The sequence below is a fragment of the Chiloscyllium plagiosum genome, chromosome 13 (assembly GCF_004010195.1).
Source record: "Chiloscyllium plagiosum isolate BGI_BamShark_2017 chromosome 13, ASM401019v2, whole genome shotgun sequence".
Taxonomy (NCBI): Eukaryota; Metazoa; Chordata; class Chondrichthyes; order Orectolobiformes; family Hemiscylliidae; genus Chiloscyllium; species Chiloscyllium plagiosum.
Genome location: NC_057722.1, coordinates 73532029 through 73557252, shown reverse-complemented (window position 1 = coordinate 73557252; position 25224 = coordinate 73532029). Strand labels below are relative to the sequence as shown.

Below are 25224 nucleotides of genomic sequence, written 5' to 3'. Positions count from 1 at the left end.
GCCAACATTTGTGACTAATGGCTAGACAATGCTTGACAGCTTTAAATAAGCAAGTTCGTTACTTTAAAATATCATAATGGATTAATAACAAATTATTGCTGATTTTATCAGTTGCTGATTCGGCCAATATAAGCCTTCCTTGAACCATTCTGCACGTTCTTTTCCTCTTCCTCTTTCTTACTGTCCAAATCAATCTTCATTACATTGTGTCCTATCGATTCTTTCTTTCCTAAGTCCACAGAGAACATTTCCTCACTTCTCACAAACATGTTGCTCTCCTTCAGAACCAAAAGAACGGCAGATGCTAGAAACCAGAAACAAAACCAGAAATTGCTGGAAAAGCTCAACAGGTCTGGCAGCAGCTGTGAAGAGAAATCAGTTAACATTTCGGGTCAATTGACCACTCCTCAGGCCTGACTCAGCCTGCTAGTATTCTGAGGAAGGTTCATTGGAAAAGGAAAGTCAACTCTGCTTTTACTCCACAGATGCTGCCAAATCTGCTGTGCTTTTCCAGCAATTTCTGTTTCTATTGCTCTCCTTCAGCAAAGATATTTTCCTGATCATCCCTGTTTTGCCTTCCAAGCTCTTTAACTCAGCTGTTGGTTTTTCAGGATGGGACTTGACTTCACCCTTGTTTCTTTATTTATAGTGAAAACTGTGAGACATACTTTTGTTTGATGGACAGGTGCTGATCAAAATCTGGGTTAGGATAGGGAACTGAGTACAGTCGAGAGACTTAAATATTCGTTCCTTCATTCCTCATCAGGGTATTTCAATCTGGTTGAGTGACAATTTCAGTGAGAAATTCTTACCATTAGGTATTGCCCTCAGACTTCCATATTTTTGGAATGTTATGTTGAGGTGAAGACAGGAAAGTGCAATGAATGAACAGTATTTGCTTCCAAATAAAAAGAGAACATGCTGGAGAGACTTAACAGATTTGGCAAATGCTGTGGAGAGTTGTATTTTGAGTCCGCTATGACTCTCTTCCAGACTAGTCAGAGTCATAAGTTCATACAGCATGGAAACAGACCCTTCATTCCAATCTGTCCACACTGAACATAATCACAAACTAAACTAATCTCACCTGCCTGCTTCAGGACCATATCCCCCCAAATCTTTTCAATTCATGTACTGGCCTAAGTGTCTTTTAAGTGTTGTAAGTGTGCCTGCATCCATCATTTTCTCTGGAAGTTCATTCTACACACAAACCACCCTCTGTTAAGAATTTGCCCCTCATGTCTTTGTAAATCTCTCTCCTCTCACCTTAAAAATATGCCGCCCAGTCTTAAAGTTCCCCCAACCTGGGGAATAAACAACTACCAGCAACCCTATCCATGCCCTTCATGATTTTATAAACCTCTATAAGGTCACCTCTCAACTTCCTGCACTCCAGCAAAAATAATCTCAGTCTATCCAACCTTTCTTTATAACTCAAACCTTCTCTACCTGGCAACATCCTGGTAAACTTCTTTCAAACCTTCTCTAGTGAAAGAATATCCTTTCTGCTTCTCTGTCTACAGATGCTGTCAGTCCCTCTGAGCTTCTCCAGCAATTTCTGTTTTCATTTCAAATTTCCAGCATCCACAGTATTTTGCTTTTGTGTGAGTGCTCGTTCCCATGTTGCAATATCTCTTAGCTGTTGGATAATGGAAAGCGTAAACCAGAGCTCAATGAAATGGTGCTGTCCATACACATATCGAGTCCCACTCATTCCCTAATCCTGAAATTGTTATGTTAACCTGCAATCTGCCAATGTCCTGATTCAAAATTCTCATCTTGTTTTCAGATCCCTCCAGGATGCTGCTCATCTCTGTCCTGCAACCTCATCCAGACCTACAAACAATCCCAACTCCAAGGCTGTTCTTACTCGCAGCGATGTCTTTTTTGTTTTGCTTGGCTCACTGGCTGGGCCAATATTTATTGCCCATCCATGGTTGTCCATGATAAGGTGGTGGTGGATTGACAACAGAATGACTTGCAAGCCCGTTTCACAGGGAAGTTAAGAACTAATTGCTGTAGGTCTGGAGCGATGTGTAGGACAGAATAACTTAGGAGATTCTCTTCCCTAAATTACAGGGATGGGTCTTTCTGGCTATCAGCCATGGCTTCACTGTCATTATCAGACTTTTAATTCCAGATTTTTTATTGAATTCAAATTCCACCATCTACCATGGCAAGATTTGAACCAGGTTCCAAAAGCATTACCCGGGTCTCTGAATTAATAATCTAACCACAATACAACAAGACCATCACCTCTCAATAATGTGTTACTGACGTCCCAGCTCTGACTAATGGATCCAGGACCCAGACTCCGGGACCTTGCTTTCGTCAGTGCAGAGAGAATAATCCAAGAGTAATGGTTAACCAATGGCTAATTCTGGATCTCTAAAGCTGGTACTACCAATCTTCAATTTGGGAATATAGCAACAACAGGTTAAAGCTTCCCAAACAACTCTTTTCGATACAAGTGAGAATTTCAAGAAAGTTCAACTCAAGCTAAAGAAAATATGTGACTCAAACTGCTGTCGTTCAAACCACTGCAATTATGATTCAGCTGCGCTCCAGAAGAAACAGAAGGCTGAGAATAAAATGGCTCTTCATTAGTTGGCGTCATGCTCTTAACTCAGTATTTATCCCTGCTTGATGTCTCTGACGTCAGCCTTTGGCCAATGAATGGCAATTTGCTGAGGAGGGTCTCTCTGAATCGGTCACCCAGCATGAAGTAGAAAATGGGATTAATAGCAGCGCTGAGGTAGGCAATAGGCCTTGTGATGGCATAGCCAGCTTTTATCCCCCTGTAGGTGCATGTCTTCTTCCCCAATCTAGAGGCAATGCGGATATTGCGCATGACATGATAAGGAGTGAAGAGCCCCAAGAAAATGACTACTGCCAATATCACAAGGCGATGGGGCTTCTCAAGCTTAATTGTGCTGCGTCTCTGTGCTCTGATCTCCCTTAAGCACTTTGCTGTTTTAGTGGAGCAATACCCCATAATGCAGAGTGGGATGATGAAATCAACAATGGTGAGGAACATACTGTAAACCAGGCTGTCTCCGGCATTCCCCGAACTGGCATAGTCAACACATACTACAGCCAGATCATCATTGTCCGTGATGTTCTTGGGTCCAATGAAGGTGAACATAGGCACCAGCTCTACCGTGACAAAGATCCACAAGAGAAAACAGATAATGATAGCGGTTTGCTTTTCCTGGAACCGATAGAGATTTGTTGGGTTTCTCACCAGCAGATATCGATCAATACTGATGCAGGTCAGGTAGAGGACACTCAAGTAGAGGTTACAGTTGAGGAAGTACCGATTAAACTTACACCATATGTCACCGTAGAACCATTCACTGTCATTTGCGTACTGGATTACAAACATTGGAAGAGTGCAAATAAAAAAAAGATCTGTGACAGAGAGGGAGAAGAGATAGATGTTACTGCACTTCCATTTCTTTAAGCAGAAGACATAACCACTTATCACAGTCAGATTCCCTATGAGTCCCACAATGAACACAATGGAGTACATTGTTGTGAGGTAATATTTTTCCACGTGAGAATTAATGTCCGTGCAAGTCTCGTTCGTCTCCTAGAAATTAAAAACAAAAAAAATTAGCTTAAAGAGGAACATGAAGGTGCACAATTAAACACATTGAAGAACTGATGCTTAAGGCATCACTGTTGACTCAGTGGATAGTTGGTGTGACATCTAATCTGTGACTCCTAATAAGATACAATCACTGTAGTCTTACTAGACGATGGGGCTGCTGCCCCATTAGAGAGTGAGTGGTGGTTTGACCTGAAGGACACTCCACCTCAGGTGAGAGATGGAGAAAGGGATTCCTTCATAGTAACCTCAAATACAAATAAAAACAGAAGTTGCTGGAAAAGCTCATCTATAGAGAGAAATCAGAGGTAATGTTTCAGGTTACGTGACACTTCCACAGAACCCAGCAGATGTAAAATGCTGTCAATGATGTTGGTATCATTCTACATTGCAAACCAGCCACCCAGCCATCTGACTAAATCAACCGCCCAAGTACTACAGAGAGAAAACCACATGTCTGTGATAAATAAGGCACTACCAAGTCTCACAGTTGTCAACGTCATGGTAGTCAGAGGATTTGCTTTTTTTTAGTAATGTTGCTTCATGATTAAATATTGGCTGGGACATCATTAACTGGGTCTCCTCTGATGTGTTCATCGGACCATCAGCTTACAGCCAGGCTGACTATAAGGGAGCCTTCATTTAATGCCTTCTCCAACCAAACATTTAAAGATCGATTCAAATGTTCTCATAATATCAGACAATGTTAACCTTCAGGTTTAATTTTGATCCTGAATCAGCACATTGAGTGGAACTTTTACGGCTACGTGGAATACAGTGTATTTGCAAGGGCAGCCCAAGGTAAAAGTTCAATTTCTTTTCTTCGCATTCATTTATTCATGGATTGTGGGCTTTGCTGACTGGGTCAGTATTTATGATCCATTCATAGTTGCCAATGAGATAATGCTAGTGAGCTGTCCTATTGAACAACTGTCAGTTATTAGGGAAAGGTAGACCAAAACTACTGTTCAGAAAGGAATTCTGGGATTTTGACCTAGCTGGAGTGAACAGACAGTGATGTAATTCAAAGTCAGGATTGTGAATGGCTTAGAGGGCAACCTACAGGTTGTGATGTTCTCATGTATCTGCTACCCTTGTCCTTTCAGATGGAAGTGATCATATGTTTGGAAGTGGCTACCTAATCGGTCTTGGTAAATGTCTGTAGTGCATCATGTAGATAGGACATACTGCTGCTGTTGAGCATTAGCGAAGAAACTCAGTACAAAGAACAGAACAGGACAGGCCCTTCGGCCCACCATATCTACACCGGCCATGTTGCCATTCAAAATTAATCCCATCTGCCTGCACGTGGTCCCATCCCGCTATTCTCTCCTGTTCCCTTGTCTTTTAAATGCCTCTTAAACATTGCTAATGTATCTGCTTCTACAACCTCCCTTGGCAATGCGTTCCATGCTCCTACCTCCCTCTGTGTAAACAGCTTGCCTCGCACATCTCCTTTAGGTGTTCCCCTTCTCATTTTAAAGCTTTTGGAAAGAATTCTGAGGGATAGCATTTATGACTATTTGGAAAAGCATAGCGTGATTAAAGGCAGTCAGCATGGCTTTGTGAGGGTCAGGTCGTGCCTCACAAATCTTATTGAGTTCTTTGAGGAGGTGTCAAGACAGGTCGACGATGGTCAAGCAGTGGATATGGTGTATATGGACTTCAGCAAGGCTTTTGATAAGGTTACCCATGGTAGGCTCATTCATAAAGTCAGGAAGTATTGGATACAGGGAGATTTGGCTATCTGGATTCAGAATTGGCTGGCTGACAGAAGGCAGAGAGTGGTTATGGATGGAAAGTATTCTGCCTGGAGGTCAGTGTTGAGTGGGGTCCCGCAGGGCTCTGTACTTGAGCCTCTGCTCTTTGTAGTTTTTATAAATGACTTGGATGAGGAGGTTGAGGGGTGGGTTAGTAATTTTGCAGATGACATAAAGGTTGGAGATGTCATCGATAGTATAGAGGGCTACTGCAGGCTGCAGCACGACATAGACAGGATACAGAGCTGGGTTGAGAAATGGCAGATGAAGTTCGACCTGGATAAATGCGAAGTGATGCATTTTGGAAGGTCAAACTCGAATGCTGAATATAGGATTAAAGACAGGATTCTTTGCAGTGTGGAGGATCAGAGGGATCTGGGTGTGCAAGTACATAGATCCCTCAAAGTTGCCACCCAAGTGAATAGGGTTGTTAAGAAAGCGTATGGTGTTCTGGCTTTCATTAACAGGGGTATCGAGTTTAAGAGCCGCAAGGTTTTGCTGCAGCTCTACAAGTCTCTGGTGAGACCACACTTGGAATATTGTGTCCAGTTCTGGTCACCCTACTGTAGAAAAGATACAGAGGCTTTGGAGAGGTTGCAAAGAAGGTTTACCAGGATGCTGCCTGGACTGGAGGGCTTGCCTTATGAAGAAAGGTTGAATAATCTCAGACTTTTCTCTCTGGAGCGAAGGAGGAAGAGACGAGACTTGATCAAGGTATACAAGATAATGAGAGGCATGGATAGAGTCAATAGCCAGAGACTTTTCCCCAGGGCAGGATTGACTGGTACAAGGAGTCATAGTTTGAAGATATTAGGAGGAAGGTATAAAGGAGACGTCAGAGATAGGTTCTTTATGCAGAGAGTTGTGAATGCATGGACATGGATATCAGTGAGTTGAGGGGTGCGTAGGTTAAGTTACTATATTTTACATTAGGATTAAACCTCAGCCCAATGTTGTGGGCCAAAGGGCCTGTTCTGTGCTGTACTTTTCCATGTTCTATGTTCTGTATTCTTGGGTATTTGACATTTCCCTCTTGGGAAAAGACACCAACTATCTATCCTATCCATACCTCCCATAATTGTATATACTTCTATCAGGTTGTCCCACAGCCTCTAATGCTCTAGCGAAAACAATCGAGGTTTGTCCAACCTCTCATTTTAGCCAATACACTCTGATCCAGGCAAAGTCCCGATAAAAGAGTCCCCAAGAAGAAGAAAAGAAGACCAAAATACAGAGAAGAACAAAAGCTGCCTGGTTTTGAAATAAGAAGTCTTGTTTTGTAAATCGTAATCTGGAGTTTTATCGGATTAGTAGCATGGAAGGGAAGGTAAAAGATAGGTTAGAGGAAGAAATTGTAAATAATTGTCAGTTAATTATTCCTTGTTATATTTCAAGAAAGAAAGGTATAAATTTTTACTTCAACTAGTTTGGCCTATCGAATTTTGGCAGATTACTGCATGGGATAAACCTTTTCTGTGTTGCTGGTTTTACATTAAGCAGAGGAGTTTACCCTGTGTCGTAACATTACATTTGACCTCCCAAGCAATATCACCTCATACTTGTCTGGATCAAATGCCATCTGCCATTTCTCTGCCCAATTTCCCAACTGATCCATATCCTCTATATCCTTTGATAACCTTTTTCACTCTCCACAAATTCATTAATTTTCATATTATCTTCGAACTTACAAATCAGGCCATTTACATTTACATTTTCACCCAAATCACTTACACATATTAAAAACAGCAGAGGTCCCAGAACCGATCATTGCAGAACACCACTGATCACAGACCTCCAGTCAGGAAAACATCCTCCATAACCATCCTCTGTCTTCTATGACCAAGCCAATTTTGTATCCAGCTAACTAACTCACTGTGGATTGCATATAACTTAATCTTCTGGACCAGCCTACCATGAAGGACATTGTTAAATGCTCTACTGAAGTCCATGTATCCACTTTCCTACCCTCATCAATCATCTTCATCATTTACTCAAAAAGCTCAATTTAATTTGTGAGACAAGACCTCTCCCACATAAAGCCAAACTATCTCAAATAAATCCATTCTTTTTGAAATGTGAGTAAATCCTGCCCCTAAGAATCTTCTCTAATAATTTCCCTACCACTGACGTAAAGCTCACCAATCTAAAGGTTCCAGGATTTACCCTGTTCCCTTTAAGCAAAGGAACAACATTGGCTATTCTTCTATCTCCAGGGACCTTGGCTGTGGCTATAATGGATAAAGAGGTCTCTGTGAAGGCCCCAGCAATCTCCTCCTTTGCCTTCCTCAGTATCCTGGGATAGGTCTCATCAGGCCTTGGGGATTTATTTATTAGATTAGATTCCTACAGTGTGGAAACAGGCCCTTCAGCCCAACAAGTCCACACCGACCCGCCGAAGCGTAACCAACCCAGACCTATTCTCCTACATTTACCCCTTCACCTAACATTACGGGCAATTTAGCGTGGCCAATTCACCTGACCTGCACATTGTTTTGGATTGTGGGAGGAAACCGGAGCACCCTGAGGAAACCCACGCAGACACGGGGAGAATGTGCAAACTCCACACAGAGAGTCGCCTGAGGCAGGAATTGAACCCAGGACTCTGGCGCTGCGAGGCAGAAGTGCTAACCACTGTGCCACCGTGCCGCACCGTTATCTTAATGGTTTTCAAAGGCACCCAAGACCTCCTCCTTCCTAAAACCAAAAGGCCCTTGAATATCAACATACCCCATCCAATCTTGATTTGGAGATGCTCAAAAACTGCATGAATTCATGTAAAACTCTGTTATCTCACTTTTTAGATTAGAATCAATCTAAACATCATGGCATAGACAGAGAACACGGGGGACCAACACCTTCAGCATATTGTCTAGCTATCACCATTGTTAACAGCTAACCCGAGAATGCAACTTTTTAAAAAAGGTTTTGTGATTTACACATGAAAGAAGTGAAACTATCACTGTATTCTAACAGATGAAAGGCTTAACAGACAATCAATTTTTCAATGTATAATTTCAGTTACATCACACTGTAAATTTTTGTTATAAATTCTGTGTGTTAGGATTGAGCCCTCCACTACCACCTGATGAAGGAGCGTCGCTCCGAAAGCTAGTGTGCTTCCAATTAAACCTGTTGGACTATAACCTGGTGATGTGTGATTTTTAACTTTGTCCATCCAATCTTATCATCGTACACAGCCTTGTCCTTGCTGAGTGCTGATGCTTGGACCTCACCAGCCTCTTTGGCTCCAGGAAGAAATTCTATTCCTTGTCCTTGAGTGGACCTTTCCCTTCCCTAGCTACACCATTGCTTCCAAGATACACATAAAATACCTTTGGAATTCTGCTCAGTTCTACTGACCAAGGGCATTCCATGGCTCTTTTTAGCTCTCCTAGTTCTTTGTTTATGTTTTTTCCTGCTTCCTTCATATTCTACAATGGCCTTGTTTAATTTCAGTTTCCTATAACTTACATATGATTCCTTTTGCATTTTGATTAAACTGTCTATATCTTTTGTCATCCAGGGTCCTGAATCTTGCCTCTTTATCTTTCAGCCCCGTAGGAGCATACTGGTCCTGAACTCTGGTCAACTGTTCTTTAAAAGACTCCCACATGTGAGATGTGGGTTTGCCCTCAAAAACAAAAATGCCCCCTCCAACTAATTTCTCTCGTTCAGCCATAATACATTTGTAATTAATATTTCCCCAATTCAATACTTTCACCCGAGAACTAGTCTTATCCTTATCTATAACTGTCTTAAAACTTAGGAAATTTTACTATTGTTCCCAAAATGCTTCCCCATTGAAACTTCAATCACCTGGCCAGGCTCGTACAAGTACAGCTCGCTCCCTAGTTGGACCATCTGCATATTGTTTAATTGGCACCAGTCAAGCAGCTTGTTCTAGATGGTGTCAAGCTTCTTAAATATACCCGCACAGACAAGTGAGGAATATTCCATTACACTTGTATCTTGTAGATGGTGGATAGACTTTGGGGCGTCAGGAAGTGAGTTATTTGCTGCAGCATTTCTAACGTAAAGAGAGAATGCTGACGATGCTGGAAATCTCAAACAAAGAGAATGCCAGAGGATCTCAGCAGATCTGGCAGCATCTGTGGACAAAGAAACTGAGTTAATGCTCTTCTTCCGAACTGAGCTCAGTTCAGAAGGAGAGTCATACCGGACCTAAGGCATTAACTCTGCTCCTCTCTCCTCAGATACTGCCAGATCTGATGAGTCCCTTCAGTGTTCTCTGTGCTTGTCACAGTATTTAGGTGGCTAGTTCAGTTTAGTTTCTAGTGAACAGTAACCCTGTTTCGGCAATAGTAATAAAATTGAATATCAAAGAGCAATGTTTAGCAGGCAAATAAATGAGACTAGTTTAGTTTTGAAAACTCGGTCAGCATGGACAAGTTGGACTGAAGGGTCTGTCTGACTCTATGACTCTATCAGGTTATTTTGAGTAGTCTGAATATTGTTTGTTATTTGTCAGCCCAAATCTGGATATTATGTAGAGCTTGCTGCATTTAGGCATGGACTACTTCAATACCTGAAGCTTTGTGAATGGTGCTGAGCATTGTTCAATCCTCAGCAAACATCTCCACTTCAGAACTTATGATGGAGGGAAGGTCATTGATGAAGCAGCCGAAGATGTTTGGGCCATGACATTACTCTGAGAAACTCCTACAGAGATGTCCTGGAGCTGAGATGACTGACCTCCATCAACCACCTATGTGCCAGGTATGACTCCAACCAGTGGAGAGATTCTTCAACCCCACTTTCTGATCCTCATTGTCTCTAGATTTGCTGCTTCACCTCAGGAGTTCAGTTCTTTTGCATATGTTTCAATCAAGGCTGCAATAAGGCTAGGAGCTGAGTAGCCCTGGCAAAACCCAAATCCAGGGTTGGTGTGCAGATTATTGCCGAACAGCTGCAACATGACAACACTGTCAATAACCCCTTCTACCAATTTACTGAAGATTGAGAGTAGACTGATGGGGCACTCATTGGTTGGGTTGAATTTGCCTTTCCTTTGTGTACATGACATTCTAGGGCAATTCTCCATGTGTTTGGTAGATGACGATGGACTGGAGTGGCTTGGATATGGGTGCAGCACAAATCTTCAGCCTTATTGTTGGAATGGTGTCTGGACATATAGCCATGGCTGTTCCTGGTGCTTCCGAATATCACGTGGAGCTGAAGCCTGGTATTTGTTGATGCTGGGGACCACTGCAGCAGGCTGAGATGGACCATCCACTCGGCATTTCTGGCTGCCGTTTGTTGAGAATGCTTCAGCGTTACTTTTTGCACTGATGTGCTTGGGTCCTCCAATGTTTGTGGAGCCCACTCCTCCAGTGAGTTGTTTAATTTCGCACACTGTTCACTCCTAGATCTGGTAGGACCGAAGAGCTTAGATCTGATCTATTGGCTGTGGAATTGCTTAGCTCTGTCTATCACTTGTTGCTTATGCTGTTTGGCACATTCATCTGTATTGTAGCTTCACCAGTTTGACACCTTCCTTTTGGGTATGACTGGGTGCAGCTCCTAGCATGCCCTCCTGCATTCTTCATTGAATCAGGGTTGATCCCTTGGCTTAATAGCAATGGTAGAGTGGGGATATGCCAGGCTGTGAGCTAATAGATGGTGTTGGGTTATGATTTAGTTGCTGATGATGGTCTACAGCACCTCCTGGATGCCCAGTCTTGATTTCATAGATCTGGTCAATGTCTATTCTATCTGGCATAGTATTAATGTCACACAACATGATGGAAGGCATCCTCGATGTGAAGATGGAACTTTGTCTCCATGTGGACTGGGCAGTGATTACTCTCATTGATACAGTTATTGTTTCTTGATGGCAGGATCGTTTTGCTATTACCATCTCAGAAATTTTCAAGTGGGCCAGCTTTTCTTCATTGTTGGAACCTATTTTGCATGCATTAGCCCTTGAATACTCATTGACACCCCAGACTAGAGGAAACATTTTCATGGTTGCAATCTCATTAACCAAAAGAGGGAAACACTTATGTTCATACACATGATAATGTATATTATACAGGTAGTGGGTTAGACTGCTTCCTCAAAGTCCAGTGAGTACAAACTTTTCAATAACCCAACTCCTTCATAAACAAACTGTTGCAATGCAGGAATATTTGCTGATTAAAGAATGAAGGCTGACTGAGTGAGAAGTGACATTGTATGAACATGTGAACAATCCAGGAGTGTTAGCCAATTGTGATGCTGAGCCTATTGGAGGTCATGGGACTTCTTGCTCCTTCATGGTTAAACATTAAGGAACTTTGTTTGTCATGGACTGCAATTGAATTTGTTCCCTTTGCACCAATAATCTTCTGTTCATTTTCTTGGCCAGGGCATCAGTATAGCGTTCTGCAGGCTTATGTGGGCCAACTTGTATGATGTAAATTTTCACTTCCAAGGAACATTCATCGACCTCTGAGAGGTAGAAAGATGAGCTGTGATCATTGACTGCTGAAAACCAACAATGTTGCTTCACTTCCCATTTTCCAAAGGTTGTGTTTCTCCCAGAGGATGGCAGTAAAGGAGTCCCTCAGTCAATCTTCCTTCACCATCTCCAACAAGAAGGATCTAACCATCGTCCCCTGGCTTTCAATGCTGTTTCCATCATTGAATCCCCACTATCAACATCATGGGAGTTTACAATTGACTGGAAACCAAACTGGAGCAGTCATTTTGACCAACCTGTGTCAAAATCCTGGAATTCCTACCCTAATGGCATTGTGGATCAACCCAGGACACACGTATTGTAGTGGTTCAAGAAGCAGCTTACCACCAACTTCTCAAGGGCAAATAGGAATGGTTAGTACAAATGCTGGCCAGCTAGCAATGCTCATGTCCCACAAATAAATAAAACAAAACAAATGCTGGCATTACAACAATAGACTAGGAATTCTGTGGTGAGTAACCCATTATCTGTCTCCCCAAAGCCTGTCCACCATCTACAAGACTCAAGTCAGGAGTGTAAAGGGAATAATCGCCACTTATCTGGATGCGGCCTTATACACACTCAAGAAGCTAATCACCATCCAGAATGAGGCAGCCTATCTGATTGGCACCTCATCCATCATTTAAGACACTTTATCACATCCTTCATCACTAACGGACAGTGGTAGCAGTGTACACCATCCACAAAATGAACTGCAGCACGTCACCAAGTCTTTTTCAACAGCACCTCCCAAATCTGTAATCTCTACCACCTGGAAAGTCAAAGTCAGCTGATGCATTGGAATATGCTCATTGGCAAATTCCCCTCAGAGTCATTCACCATTCTGACTTGGAACAATATTGCTATTCCTTCACTGTCATTGTGTCAAAATCCTGGAACACTATTCTATCACCAGATTATGATTTAGAAAGTTGGATTTCCATTTCAGTGGTAAATAAGGATGGAGAGTAAATGTTGACTAAGCTAGTGACACTCACAAACCATGAAACTTTAATAAAGAAAACAGATTATAACAGAATTGAGTTTCAGAAGTGCTGCTGTATCTTTCTTCGGTTTAGCTGTTCTTGTTGACTGTGGAATCTAAAGAAATGTTAAAATGTTTTGTATGATGTAATAACCCTTTAACAATCAGTCTACAGAAATTTAACCATCAACTTCTGCTTTTCACAAATTAGGAATATCCTGTGGTGTAATTTGATTTCACAATCCTGACTAAATGTTACCCATTTACAGATTCCAGGGCCCTGCAGTCTTTTCTGTTCCTGTGCTCATAAGCACCTCAGATTCAAAAGCTCATTTTAACCAAGACCCCCTCACCAGCCCTAAGGATCTTCCTTTCCTTTATCCCAATTGTAATAAGGGTTTTGAACTCACGGATGGTGCAAAGATCTTGAAGTGGATTCTGTATTCCATTGTTATCAGGTCATTACAAACATGAAGCGAATTTAAGGTTTAACAAGAAAAGGCATTTATAATATTTACTGAAGTCTGTTCGGTTGAGTATTTCATGGTCTATCTACTCATTCTTCTTATAAAGTCACCATCCCCCACAAAGCCTCCTTTCCCAGAGAGGGTCAACTCGAATGTCTCCAACTACCTTCTCTCACTATCACCAACTGTTGCAAGAGTTTCCCTTATACAATGCTCAAGATCCTCCTTTAGTAGAAACATGGAAACATAAAAAGTAGGAGCAAGAGTAGGCCATTTGGCCCTTCAAAAATTCTTTGCCATTCAATATGATCATGACTGATCATGCAGCTCCATAACCTGTTCCCATATCCTTTGGTCCCCTTAGCCCTAAGACCTTTAGCTTGCTCCTTCTTGAAAATATTCTACATTTTGGCCTCTACTGCTTCCTGTGAGCAAGAATTCCACAGACTCACTACTCTCGGGTTGAAGAAATTTCTTCTTACCCGAGTCTTAAACGGCCCACTGCACATCCAAATAACAATTATACAACAAATTAGCAGAAGGTCATGGGTGGAGTCTAAATAAAATTAGCTTAAGTAAGTCATCAATGATGGAGAAATTAATGGAACTGAAGAAGGACCAATCCTCAGGACCTGATTGTTTCCATCTCTCAGTGTGAAAGGAAGTAGGAGTGTACATTACTGATAGCCTGACCATAATCTTTCAGAGTTTCTTAGATTCAGAACTTGTTTCTCTGTATTCTAAATTTTTATAGACCATTTAGCCTGACATCAGTGGTCGGAAAATTGTTGGAGTGTACAATCGGATAGAGTAACTGATTGCTTTGAAAACTTTCAATTAAATCAGGAAGGATCAGCAAGAATTCATGAAGGGTAGGACAAATCTCAGAGTGTTTGAAGAGGTGACCATGGTGGTGAATGAAGATAATTCAATTGATGCTGTTTACATGAACTTCCTGAAGGCTTTTGATAAAGTCCCACACAAGAGATTGTTACCTAAGGTAGAAGCCCATGGAATTGATGGAAAATTACTGACATGGATAGGAATTTGATTGAGTTATAGGAAAAAGAGCATTGGAATAATTGGTAAGGTTTCATCCTCATCCTTATTGATCTCATCCTTACTAATCTGGCAGCTGTCGATGCATCTATCTAGGACAATATCAATAAGAGTGACCATCGCACAGTCCTTGTGACTATCAAAGTCCCACCTTCACATTGAGAATAGATTCCACCATGCTAAATGGGACAGACTCCATACAGATCCAACAACTCAAGACTGGGCATCCACAAGAAACTGTGGGCCATCGACATTCGCAGAATTATACTTCAGTACAATCTGTAACCTCAAATCCCCCACTCAACCATTACCATTGAGACAGTGGATCAACCCTGGTTCAGTGGGGAGTGTAGGAGGGCATGCCAGGAACAGCACCAGGCATACCTGAAAATGAGATGCTAACCTGTTGAAGATATCAAACAAGACTATTTCTATGTTAAACAGCATAAGCAGCAATTTAAAGACAGATTTAAGCGATCTCATAACCAATGAATCTGATCTAAGCTCTGAAATCTTGCCACATCCAGTTGTGAATGGTAGTGGATATTTAAACAACTCACTGGAGGAAGAGGCTCAACAAATATCCCCATCCACAACAGTGGAAGAGCCCAGCATTTCAGTGCTTACAATAAGGCTGAAGCATTTGTAGCAATCTTCAGGCAGAAGTGCCAACTGGATGATTAATCTCAGCCTTCTCCAGTGGTCCCCAGCATCACAGTCTTCAGCCAATTTGATTCACTCCACATGATATCAAGAAATGGTTGGAGACATTGGGTACTGCGAAGTCTATGGGCTCTGACAATAGTACGAAAGACTTGTCGTTCTCCTAGCCAAACTCTTCCAGTACAGTTACAACACTGATATCTACCCAAAATAGGGAAAATTGCCCAGGTATGTCCTGCACATAAAAAGCAGGACAAATCCTGCCTAGCCAATTACCGACTATTCTTTATCATCAATAAAGTGATGGAAGGTCTCATTAACAGTGCAATCAAAGAGCACCTGCTCAGCAGGTTACAGCGATGCCCAGTTTGGGTTCTGCCAGGGCCACTCAGCTCTTGACCTCCTTACAGCCTTGATTCAAACATGAACAAAAGACCAAAATTCCAGAGGTGAGGTGAGAGTAACAGCCATTGACACCAACGCCTCATTCAACTGAGTGTGGCATCAAGGAGCCCTGGAATCAATGGGTATCAGGGCAAACTCTCTGCTGGTTGATGTCATTCCTGGAACATAGGAAGATCGTTGTAGTTATTGGAGGTCAGTCATCTCAGCTCCAGGACATCTCTGTAGGATTTCCTCTGGGTAGTATCCTTTGCTCAAGCATCTTCAGTTATTTCTTGAATGATCTTTCCTCTATCATAAGGTCAGAAGTGGAAATATTTCACTGATGATTACACAATGTTCAGCACCATTTATGACTCCTCAGGTACTGAAGCAGTCCATGTTCAAATATACCCAGATTGGGTCAAAATCCAGCCTTGGACTGACAAGTGGCAAGTAACATTCATGCCATACAAATACCAGGCTATGACTATCACCAATAAGAGACAATCTAAACACCACCCCATGACAGTCAATGCTGTTACCATCACTAAATCCGCCCACTATCAACAGCCTTAGGCAGCATTTTCCAAACCCACGAATACTCCCACCAAGATGGATGCTGAATGGCCTGAACAGAGTAGATGTTGGGAAGATGTTTCCGTTGGTAGGAAAGACGAGGACCCGAGGGCACAGAGTTAGAATAAAGGGAAGCTCTTTTACAATGGAGATAAGGAGAAACTTCTTCAGCCAGATATTGGTGAATCTATGGAATTCATTGCCACAGAAGGCTGTGGAGGCCAGGTCATTGGGTATATTTAAGACTGAGATAGCTAGGTTCTTGATTGTCATGGGGATCAAGTGTTTTGGGGAGAAAATGGGAAAATGGGGTTGAGAAACTTATCAGCCATGATTAAATGGAGCAGACTTGAGGGCTGAATGGCCTAATTTCTGCTCCCATGTCTTATGGTCTAAAGATATGGGCAGAAGATACATGGGAATACCACAATCTTCATGGTCCCCTTCAAGCCACTAAACATCCTGATTTTGAAATATATTGCTTTTTTTTCCACTGTCGCTAGATTAAAATCTGGAATTCTCTCCCTCATGGCATTGTGTGTCAAACCACAATGGGGTAGATTGCAATGGGATAGTTCAAGAAGTCAGCTCAGCCTTGAAAGGCAATTAGGGATGGGGGCAATACTGGCCCAGCCAGCGACACCCACATCCCACAAATGAATAAAAAAAGCTCAATTTAGCAGGACATGACTAGTGAAGTCCTGCAGGGAATTGTGCTCGGGCCTCAAATATTGGCAGTATTCAAAGTCAAAATTGGGCAGCACTGTGGAGGGTGTTGACAACAGCATAAACGTACGCCAGAATATTGATAGATTAGGTGAATGGGCAAAGCTATGGCAAATGAATTTTAATGTAAACAAATGTGAGGTTATGCGTTTCAGACCAAAAACAGGATAGATCAGGGTAATTTTTAGATGCCACAAAATTAAACACAGTAGCGCCTCACCATGCGAACGACCCCGTTCACGAACAAATCAGTTTACGAACAGGATTGTACGTAAAATTTTGCCTCAACGTACATACGAAATTCAAGGTACGAACAAAGGTACGAACGCAAAAAAGCCCTTGTGCGACCACGTGGTTTCATTGTTCTGCTTTGCCACGCGCTTGTGGAACGCAAAAGCTCTCGGGCCCTGCGTGATCTCATTCAGTTTGTCTTTGGTGCGTGCGCTGTGAACAGCCATCCAAGCATTCTTACGCTATCCGAACAATGGGAAAAATTGATTCAGTTTGCGAACTTTTCGGTTCACGAACCGGGTCCCGGAACGGATTAAGTTCCTAAGTCGAGGCGCTACTGTACAGTGGATGGCTAGCGAGATTTAGGGTTTCATGTGCATAGCTCTTTAAAATGCCATGAACAGGTAAAGGAAATAGTCAAGAAGGCTAATGCAATGCTGGCCTTCATGCCTAAAGGTTCGGATAAAGAAATGCAGACATTATGCTGCTGTTATACAAAACCCTAGTTAGACACTACCTGAGCAGATCTGGACACCTCACACTTGGAGAGTTTAACACAGATTTACAAGAATAATAGCTGGACTTCAGGAGTTAAGTTAGGAGGAGAAATTAGCCAAATTTGGCCATTATTTACTAGAATTTAGAAGTGTAAGGGGAGATTAAGTCATGGTCTTCAGCATATAAACAGGAAAAGACCAAGTCAATAGTATAAACTATTTCAACTGGTTGAAGATTCTAGAACCAGGGAGCATGGTCAAGAAATTAGGGCCAGATCAATCAGAAGAGTTATTGGAAAGCACACCCACATGCAAGGTGTATCAGAGGTTTGGAACTCTTCTTCAAATGGTGATCAATGTGAATTCAATTGTTAAATTTAAATCGGAGATAAACAGATTTGTATTAAGCAAGGCTATCAACGGACATGAGTCGAAAAGTGTGGCACTGGAAAAGCACAGCAGTTCAGGCATCACCTGAGGAGTAAGAAAGTCAATGTTTTGGGCATGAGCCCTTCATCGGGAAAATGGAGTTAGGCCATAGATCAGCCCTCATGATGTTTTTGAATGTCGAAGCAGGTATGAGGGGCTGAATGGCCTGTCTCTGTTCCTATGTTTCTATTTGCCATCTTTGTTTCTTACTGCATCCTTCCAGTGACTTGTATACAAGATCACCAAGGTCTCATTGCCCATCCCCCTTCCCCAATCTATCACCATTCAGAGCATTGCCTGCCTTCTTGTTTTTGCTACCAAAGCGGGGAGTCTCACATTTATCCACTTTTTACTTCATCTGCCAGGCAGTTGTCCACTCACTCAGTTTGTCAAATCACACTGAGGCACCTCTGCATCCTCATTACAGTTCACACTCCCCCCTCCCCCCCAACCCCCTCCCCCCTACCCACCCCACCACATTATGCCAATTGCAAAGTCGGAGATACTCTATTTCGTTGTCTCATCTCAATCATTAATGTTCATAATGTGAAAAGCTGGAAGTCCATGCACTGTCCCAGTAGTCACTGGCTAACATTGGAAATTTTCCGAAGGGTTATCACAAATCTTGCACTTCCCTCTCCCCAGAAGATCTATCTTCATGCGTTGGCTTGTGCTTCCCAATATTTGGGTGTATGCTTCCCAAGGATTTGGTGTATGCTTCATGGTCTGTGCTTTATTTGAGATGTTCGGAGAGGACGCGGCAGAATCAATTTGCTTCTTTCTGGTGTCCTGGCCAATATTTATTCCTTAGTCAACATCCGATAAGCATTATTTATGGGGCTCAGTTAGGTACATGGCTGGTCCCTGATGGAGAGAGACATCAGCAGTGCAGGTTCAATTCACAGCGCGTGCTGCAGGAAGAACATCTCATCCTCAGACTAGGCACTTTACAACCTTCTGGACTTAATATTGAGTTCAACACCTTCAAATTGTGAACCAACTCCTATTCCTTCCCTTTCTTTTAGCTTTACTGTTACATTCTCTGTCACCATGTAAATGCTGCCCCCTCCACACTTCACATCAGCTCTGATGAAGAGTCATCCAGACTCGAAGTGTTAGTCTCTCCACGGGTCCTGTCTGACCTGCTGTGATCTCAAGGCCTTGTTGTTTTTAGCTAGGTTCAATTTCCGCACTGGGACAAAGTGAGGACTGCAGATGCTGGAGATCAAAGTAGAAAAGTGTGGTGCTGGAAAAGCACAGGCGGTCAGGCAGCTTCCGAGGAGCAGGAGAATCGACGTTTCGAGTGTGAATTCTTCATCAGGAATTCCGGATGAAGAGCTCATGCTCAAAATGTCGGGTCTCCTGCTCCTCGGATGCTGCCTGATTGGCTGTGCTTTTCCAGCACCACACTTTTTGACTCTCAAGTCCTGCACTGGCTGAGTTTACTGTAAAGGTCCTCTGTCTCCCCTCGCCTGAGGGATGGTGACCCTCAGGTTAAACTGCCATCAGTCATCTCTCTGTAATGAGAGAGGAGCCCCAAGGTCATACAATCATACAGTCATACTGTCATACAACATGGAAACAGACCCTTCGGTCCAACCAGTCCATGCTGACCGTAATCCCAATCGAAACTGGTCCCATCTGTGTGCTCTGGGCCCATATTCCTCCAAACCTTTCCTATTCATGTATCCATCCAAATATGTTTTAAACGTTATAATTGTAACCACATCCACCACTTCCTCAGGAACTTGATTCTACACTCGAACCACCCTCTGTGTAAAATAATTGTCTCTTATGTCTTTTTTTTTAAATCTTTCTCCTCTCACTTTAAAAATGTACCCCCAGTCTTTAAATTCCTCATCTTAGGAAAAAGACAACTACCATTAACTCTATCTATACCTGTCATTATTTTATACATTTCTATCATGTCCTCACTCAACCTCCAACACTCCAGTGAAAAGGTCCCATCCTATCCAGCCTTTCTTTATAACTCAAACCTTCCATACCCAGCAACATCCTGGTAAATCTCTTCTGCATCCTTTCCAGCTTTATAATATCCTTCTTTTAACTAGGGAACCAGAAATGGACACATTACTCCAGAAGAGGCCTCACCAATGTCCTGTACAACCTCAACCTGACGTCCTCGCTCCTATACTCAAAGTACTGAGGACTCTGGGACTGTGGCAACTTTTCTAATCATTGGTCAGTGTCACATTGCTTTCAGTGGAATATTATTATGTACACATTGTTTCCTGAGTTTCATATTTTGCAATAGTAGCTGAACTTCAAAAGTGCTGCATATTCTGCAAAACAATTTGTGAAGCGTGTGATAGAAATACAATTCCTTTATCCTTTCCTAACTCTTAAAGGGAAATGTGACATTTTATTAATAAAAATAAAAAATTTATCCATGTCTCTTGTTTAGTTTTGTTGCTCCAAGGTTTTTTTAGAACTCCAAAATTTCTACTAACTAATTGACTATCTTAATTGTCAGCATTTGACAATATGGATATTAAAACATGGATGAGTCAAATAGTTTAGCTGTAAGTGCATATTTTACTTGATTGTATTTAGCAGACTAGAATCTTCATTGATAATTATTAAAAGCAAAGACCAAATAGAAATTTATGGAAAAACTAAGCAGATCTGACAGCACCTGTGGAGAGAAAGAGCCTTCAGCACATTTCCTCCACTTCCTGCACCTTCATCCTTGAACCCCATCCCTCCAATCACAACAAAGATAGAACCCCTCTGGTCCTCACCTTCCACCCAACTAATCTCTGGATACAGAACATCATTCTCTGCCTTTTCCACCATCTACAATGAGACCCCACCACCAAAGATATATTTCCCTCCTGACCCCTATTGGCATTTTGCAGAGACCATTCCCCCCACAGCTCCCTCGTTAGGTCCACACCTCCCATGGAGCACTCCCGGCACCTTCCCTTGTGCCACAAGAGATGCAAAACCTGCATCCACACCTCCCCCCTCACCTCTGTCCAAGGCCCCAAAGGATCATTCTGGCAGAGATTTTTCTGCACATTCAAACACCTCATCTACTATGTGGGCGGCACGGTGGCACAGTGGTTAGCACTACTGCCTCACAGCGCCAGAGACCTGGGTTCAATTCCCGTCTCAGGCGACTGACTGTGTGGAGTTTGCACATTCTCCCTGTGTCTGCGTGGGTTTCTTCGGGGTGCTCCGGTTTCCTCCCACAGTCCAAAAATGTGCAGGTTAGGTAAATCGGCTATGCTAAATTGCCCGTAGTGTTAGATGAAGGGGTAAATGTAGCGGAATGGGTCTGGGTGGGTTGCGCTTCGGCGGGTCGGTGTGGACTTGTTGGGCCGAAGGGCCTGTAATCTAATCTACTGTGTCCGTTGCTCTCGATCTGGTCTCCTTTACATTGGGGAGACAGGATGCCAACTCAGGGAACATCTCAGGGACACATGCACCAAACAACCCCACTGCCCCGTGGTCAACCACTTCAGCCTCCCCTCCCACTCCCCCAAGGACATGCAAGTCCTAGATCTCCTCCACCGTCAAATCCTAGCCACTGACATCTGGAGGCCAAATCATCTGGAGGAAGAGCGCCTAGGACCCTCCAACCACATGGCATCAACATCGACTTCACCAGTTTCCAAATCTTCCCTACCTCACCTAATCCCTGATCCAACCTTCCAACTCAGCACTGCCCTTTTGAACTGTCACACCTGTTCATTTTCCTTCCCAGCTATCCACTCCACCCTCCTCTCAACCTATCGACCATCACCTCCCATCTGCATCCTCCTATTGCCTTCTCAGCTACCTCACCACCACTTCCACCCCCCACCCAAATATTTATCTCTCGGCCCCCTTCTCCTCCCCTCCCTCCCACATTCCTGATGAAAGGCTTCTGCTCGAAACGTCAAGTCGCCTGCTCCTCAGATGCTGCCTGACCTGCTGTGCTTTTCCAGCGCCACACTTTTCGACTCTGACCCCCAGCATCCTCAGTCCTCACTTTCTCCTCATCCTCTAGGGAGGGACGTCAGAGTTAGCAATTCGTGTCGAGTGACCCTTCCTCAGAACCGAGGAACTATTCTGAAGAAGGGTCACTCAACCCAAAATGTTAAGTCTGATTTCTCTCCATGGGTGCTGCCAGACCTGCTGAGCTTTTCCAGCGATTTCTATATTTTTGTCTCTGATGTACAGTATCCACAGTTCTTTCTGGTTTTTATTGAAAGCAAGTTACGGTTTTGGCTTAAAGAGTGGCAGAATCTGCAAACACTGCAATAATTAGCATGAAATGCTCCAATTACAGACTCTCTGAGAGGTACAAAGTTAAAAATCACACAACACCAGGTTATAGTCCAACAGGTTTAATTGAAAGCACACTAGCTTTCAGAGCGTCGCTCCTTCATCAGGTGCTATAACCTGGTGCTGTGTGATTTTTAACTTTGTACACCCCAGTCCAACACCGGCATCTCCAAATCCAAACTCTGAGAGGTAGTAATTGAATTATTACCAATTTTCCTTCAGAACCTTCTCCCTGAATCATGCTGCCAGTTTTAGATTTAAATTGATGGAGTGTGCAAGATGGTGAAATGTGTTAAAAGTAGATGCGACAACAATTCCTCAACAATTATTCAATAATATTTCTTGCTCTAAAAAGAGGTGGCTCTGATTTTGAAGATCAGGTGAATTTTCAAACTGTGACCAAGCACATATTTGTTCTTGACTAATAACATAGCACATGAAAATTTGATACTTGTGAGTCTAAATGTTCAAATTATAATTGGGCTTCAGTAGCAGGGACTCTGAAGCGGTCAGACTGTCACCAACTGAATCATTAACATCCTTCATAGGAGCAAACCTGCCATCCTCACCCTATTTAGTCTCCAAATTTTAATTCCTGATGAAGGGCTTTTGCCTAATACATTGATTCTCCTGCTCCTTGGATGCTGCCTGACTTGCTGTGCTTTTCCAGCACCACTTTAATCATGACTCTAATCTCCAGCATCTGCAGTACCCACTTCTGCCCTGTTTAGTCTCCAAACCTATTCTGAACTATTTGACTCCTAAGTGACACCTGAAGGGGTTTAGCAAACCACACGGTTGCAAACCACACGGTCAGGGCAACTGGAGGTAGATAGTAAAATCCATTCACACACAATGCCCACAACCCAAGAATAAAAATGTTTTGTAAAAGAATAAAACCTGTTAAACCTCATCGAGGAGTGCAGAAAATGTCAGGGAAAATATGCAATGAGACCAGGATAAGTCATGAGAGTATGAACACATTCCAATAATTATTTTTGGTGAGATTTCTTAATTCTGCTGTTACTTTGTACATTTTCAGCTGACTGTGATGTAGCTCTTGAATTTGGTGCTCAAATCAGTTGGTGGGTTTTAATGGACTGAAGTTTCTGACACCAGATTGGTCACTCTATTGCTGGCTCTATGCTTCTCCTGTGCCCTCCTGCCCCCCTCCCACCCCCACCCATTCCCCACCTGCAAAATATTGTTTTGTTGCTACCTTCCTGCAGGTACCATGAAAATTCAAAGAACCCCAAAAAGACGCAACAGAAGAATGCACTTACCATCACTCTGACTGTGAGATTTGTAGCTCTGAGAAGATTTGCAATGTTGCCAGACAAACATGAGCTTCCTTTAAATGGCACAGTTTTGCAATTAATGTGCTAATTGCCAAGTGAGCTACAGATTAATTTTGCACACACACACACACACACACACACACTGCATCAGCCTTCTATCGAACGTGCATTGAGCTTTTGATGTGAAGCTACAGAGTAGCCAATCAAAATTCACACTTTTTTTTTATGTTGCTCTTCCTCCATATGAGGTTGGGAGCTATGAGGAAGAAGTGAAGTGCTTTAAAGTTTTCTTTTTTGAAAAAGGAGAACTAAAACATGCGAAAGATAAGTGCCTACATATTGAAAGTTTTCAGCCTGGACCTTTCAATCCATCTGACCCACCTAATTCCAATTATGCTTGTAACAAACCTGAAACACAAGTCTAGTTAACCTAACCTGTGTATTCTGATACCCATTAAGCATCCTTGCATTTGGATAAGAAATAAAACTAACATTAAAAAAAACACAGATAAAGGAGAAGCACAGGAATAATAAAGTACGTCCATTTTCAACCTCAAACTGATAAATTTTTAAATCAGAAACTAAAACAGAAACTGCAGAATTGCTTTCTCTGGGTCACTCGACCTGAAACTTTAACCCTGATTTCTCTCCGCAGAAGCTGCCAGACCTGCTGAGCTTTTCCAGCAATTTTAGTTTTTGTTTCTGATTTACAACATCTGCAGTTCTTTTGTTTTTCTAAAATCATACCTTGGTTACTTAAGGTGATCCACCAACTCTGGAAACCCCTCTACAGCTAATTAAGAGAAAACATCTGGTGAGCAGCTACTGTTGTAATGTAGCAAATGTGGCAGAGTCAACAATGTTGGTTGAGGGATAAATATTGGTCAATGACTCTGGAGAGTACCTGCCATTGCACGATCAGGGAGCAGGGGTAGGCCACTCTATCCCTTAAGCCTATTCTAGCACTTAATAAGATCATGTTTGATTTGATTATTCCATATTCCAGTCTTTCCAAGTTAACATTTCACCCCCTTGCTTATCAATAATGTTATAAAGCTGTGAGTGCACTGTACCTTTAAGAAGGTTAAAAGTTAGCAGACCTTCCTGTCAGCACCAAGTGTTCTCAACAAGATACAATGTAGCATGTGGTCCAGCAGTTAGTGTAGCTGGTTGCCTGAAGACAAAAACAGATTCGAATTGGGCCAATCAGTTTACGTTATACCCCAAAAAATACCAAATTCCAATCAAGTTTTAATTGAGTATATTGACAATCTTAAAAGCCAATGACACAATCCAATGCTTTGGGGATACAAGACTGGGGAAAATTGAACAGTTGGGAGGAGAACTGCCACACCATCAGTTTGTAGAGACTACCTGAAAAATAGCTCTCTTAAAAGTACCTTTATCGATCAGTGACCGGTGAAGCATAATCCCTAAGAAGAAGAAAAGAAAGAAGACACAGGAAAATCCAAACAGAAGATTCGACAGCTGGCTGGTTTTGAAAACTTGAATTTTTGGTAAATCTTAATCAGCGGGTTTTATCAGACTAGTATTATAGAAGGGAAAGGTAAAAGGTAGGTTAGAGGAAGGAGTTGTAAATAGTTGTTAGTTAGTTCTTATCTGTTATACTCTAAGAAATAAAGTTGTTACTTTTACTTTAACTAGTTCTTGGCCTCAAATTTTCAGATTACTGCATGGGATAAATCTTTTCTGTGTTGCTGGTTTAAATTAAGCAGGAGGGTTTACCCCATGTCATAACAATAATCTGTCTACCTCTGTTTCAAAG

The 25224-nt window shown here is 42.4% G+C and overlaps 1 protein-coding gene across 1 annotated transcript; it reads right to left on the bottom strand.

The window, feature by feature from the left end:
* Positions 1-101: 101 nt before the first annotated feature.
* LOC122556188 (succinate receptor 1-like) lies at positions 102-23563 on the bottom strand. The gene is made up of 2 exons (XM_043702717.1): positions 23424-23563; positions 102-3592 (listed from the first exon to the last, which is right to left on the bottom strand). The coding sequence occupies exons 1-2, from the start codon at positions 23424-23426 to the stop codon at positions 2627-2629; spliced, it is 969 nt and encodes a 322-aa protein (XP_043558652.1). The 5' UTR covers positions 23427-23563; the 3' UTR covers positions 102-2626.
* Between the last annotated feature and the right edge of the window lie 1661 nt (positions 23564-25224).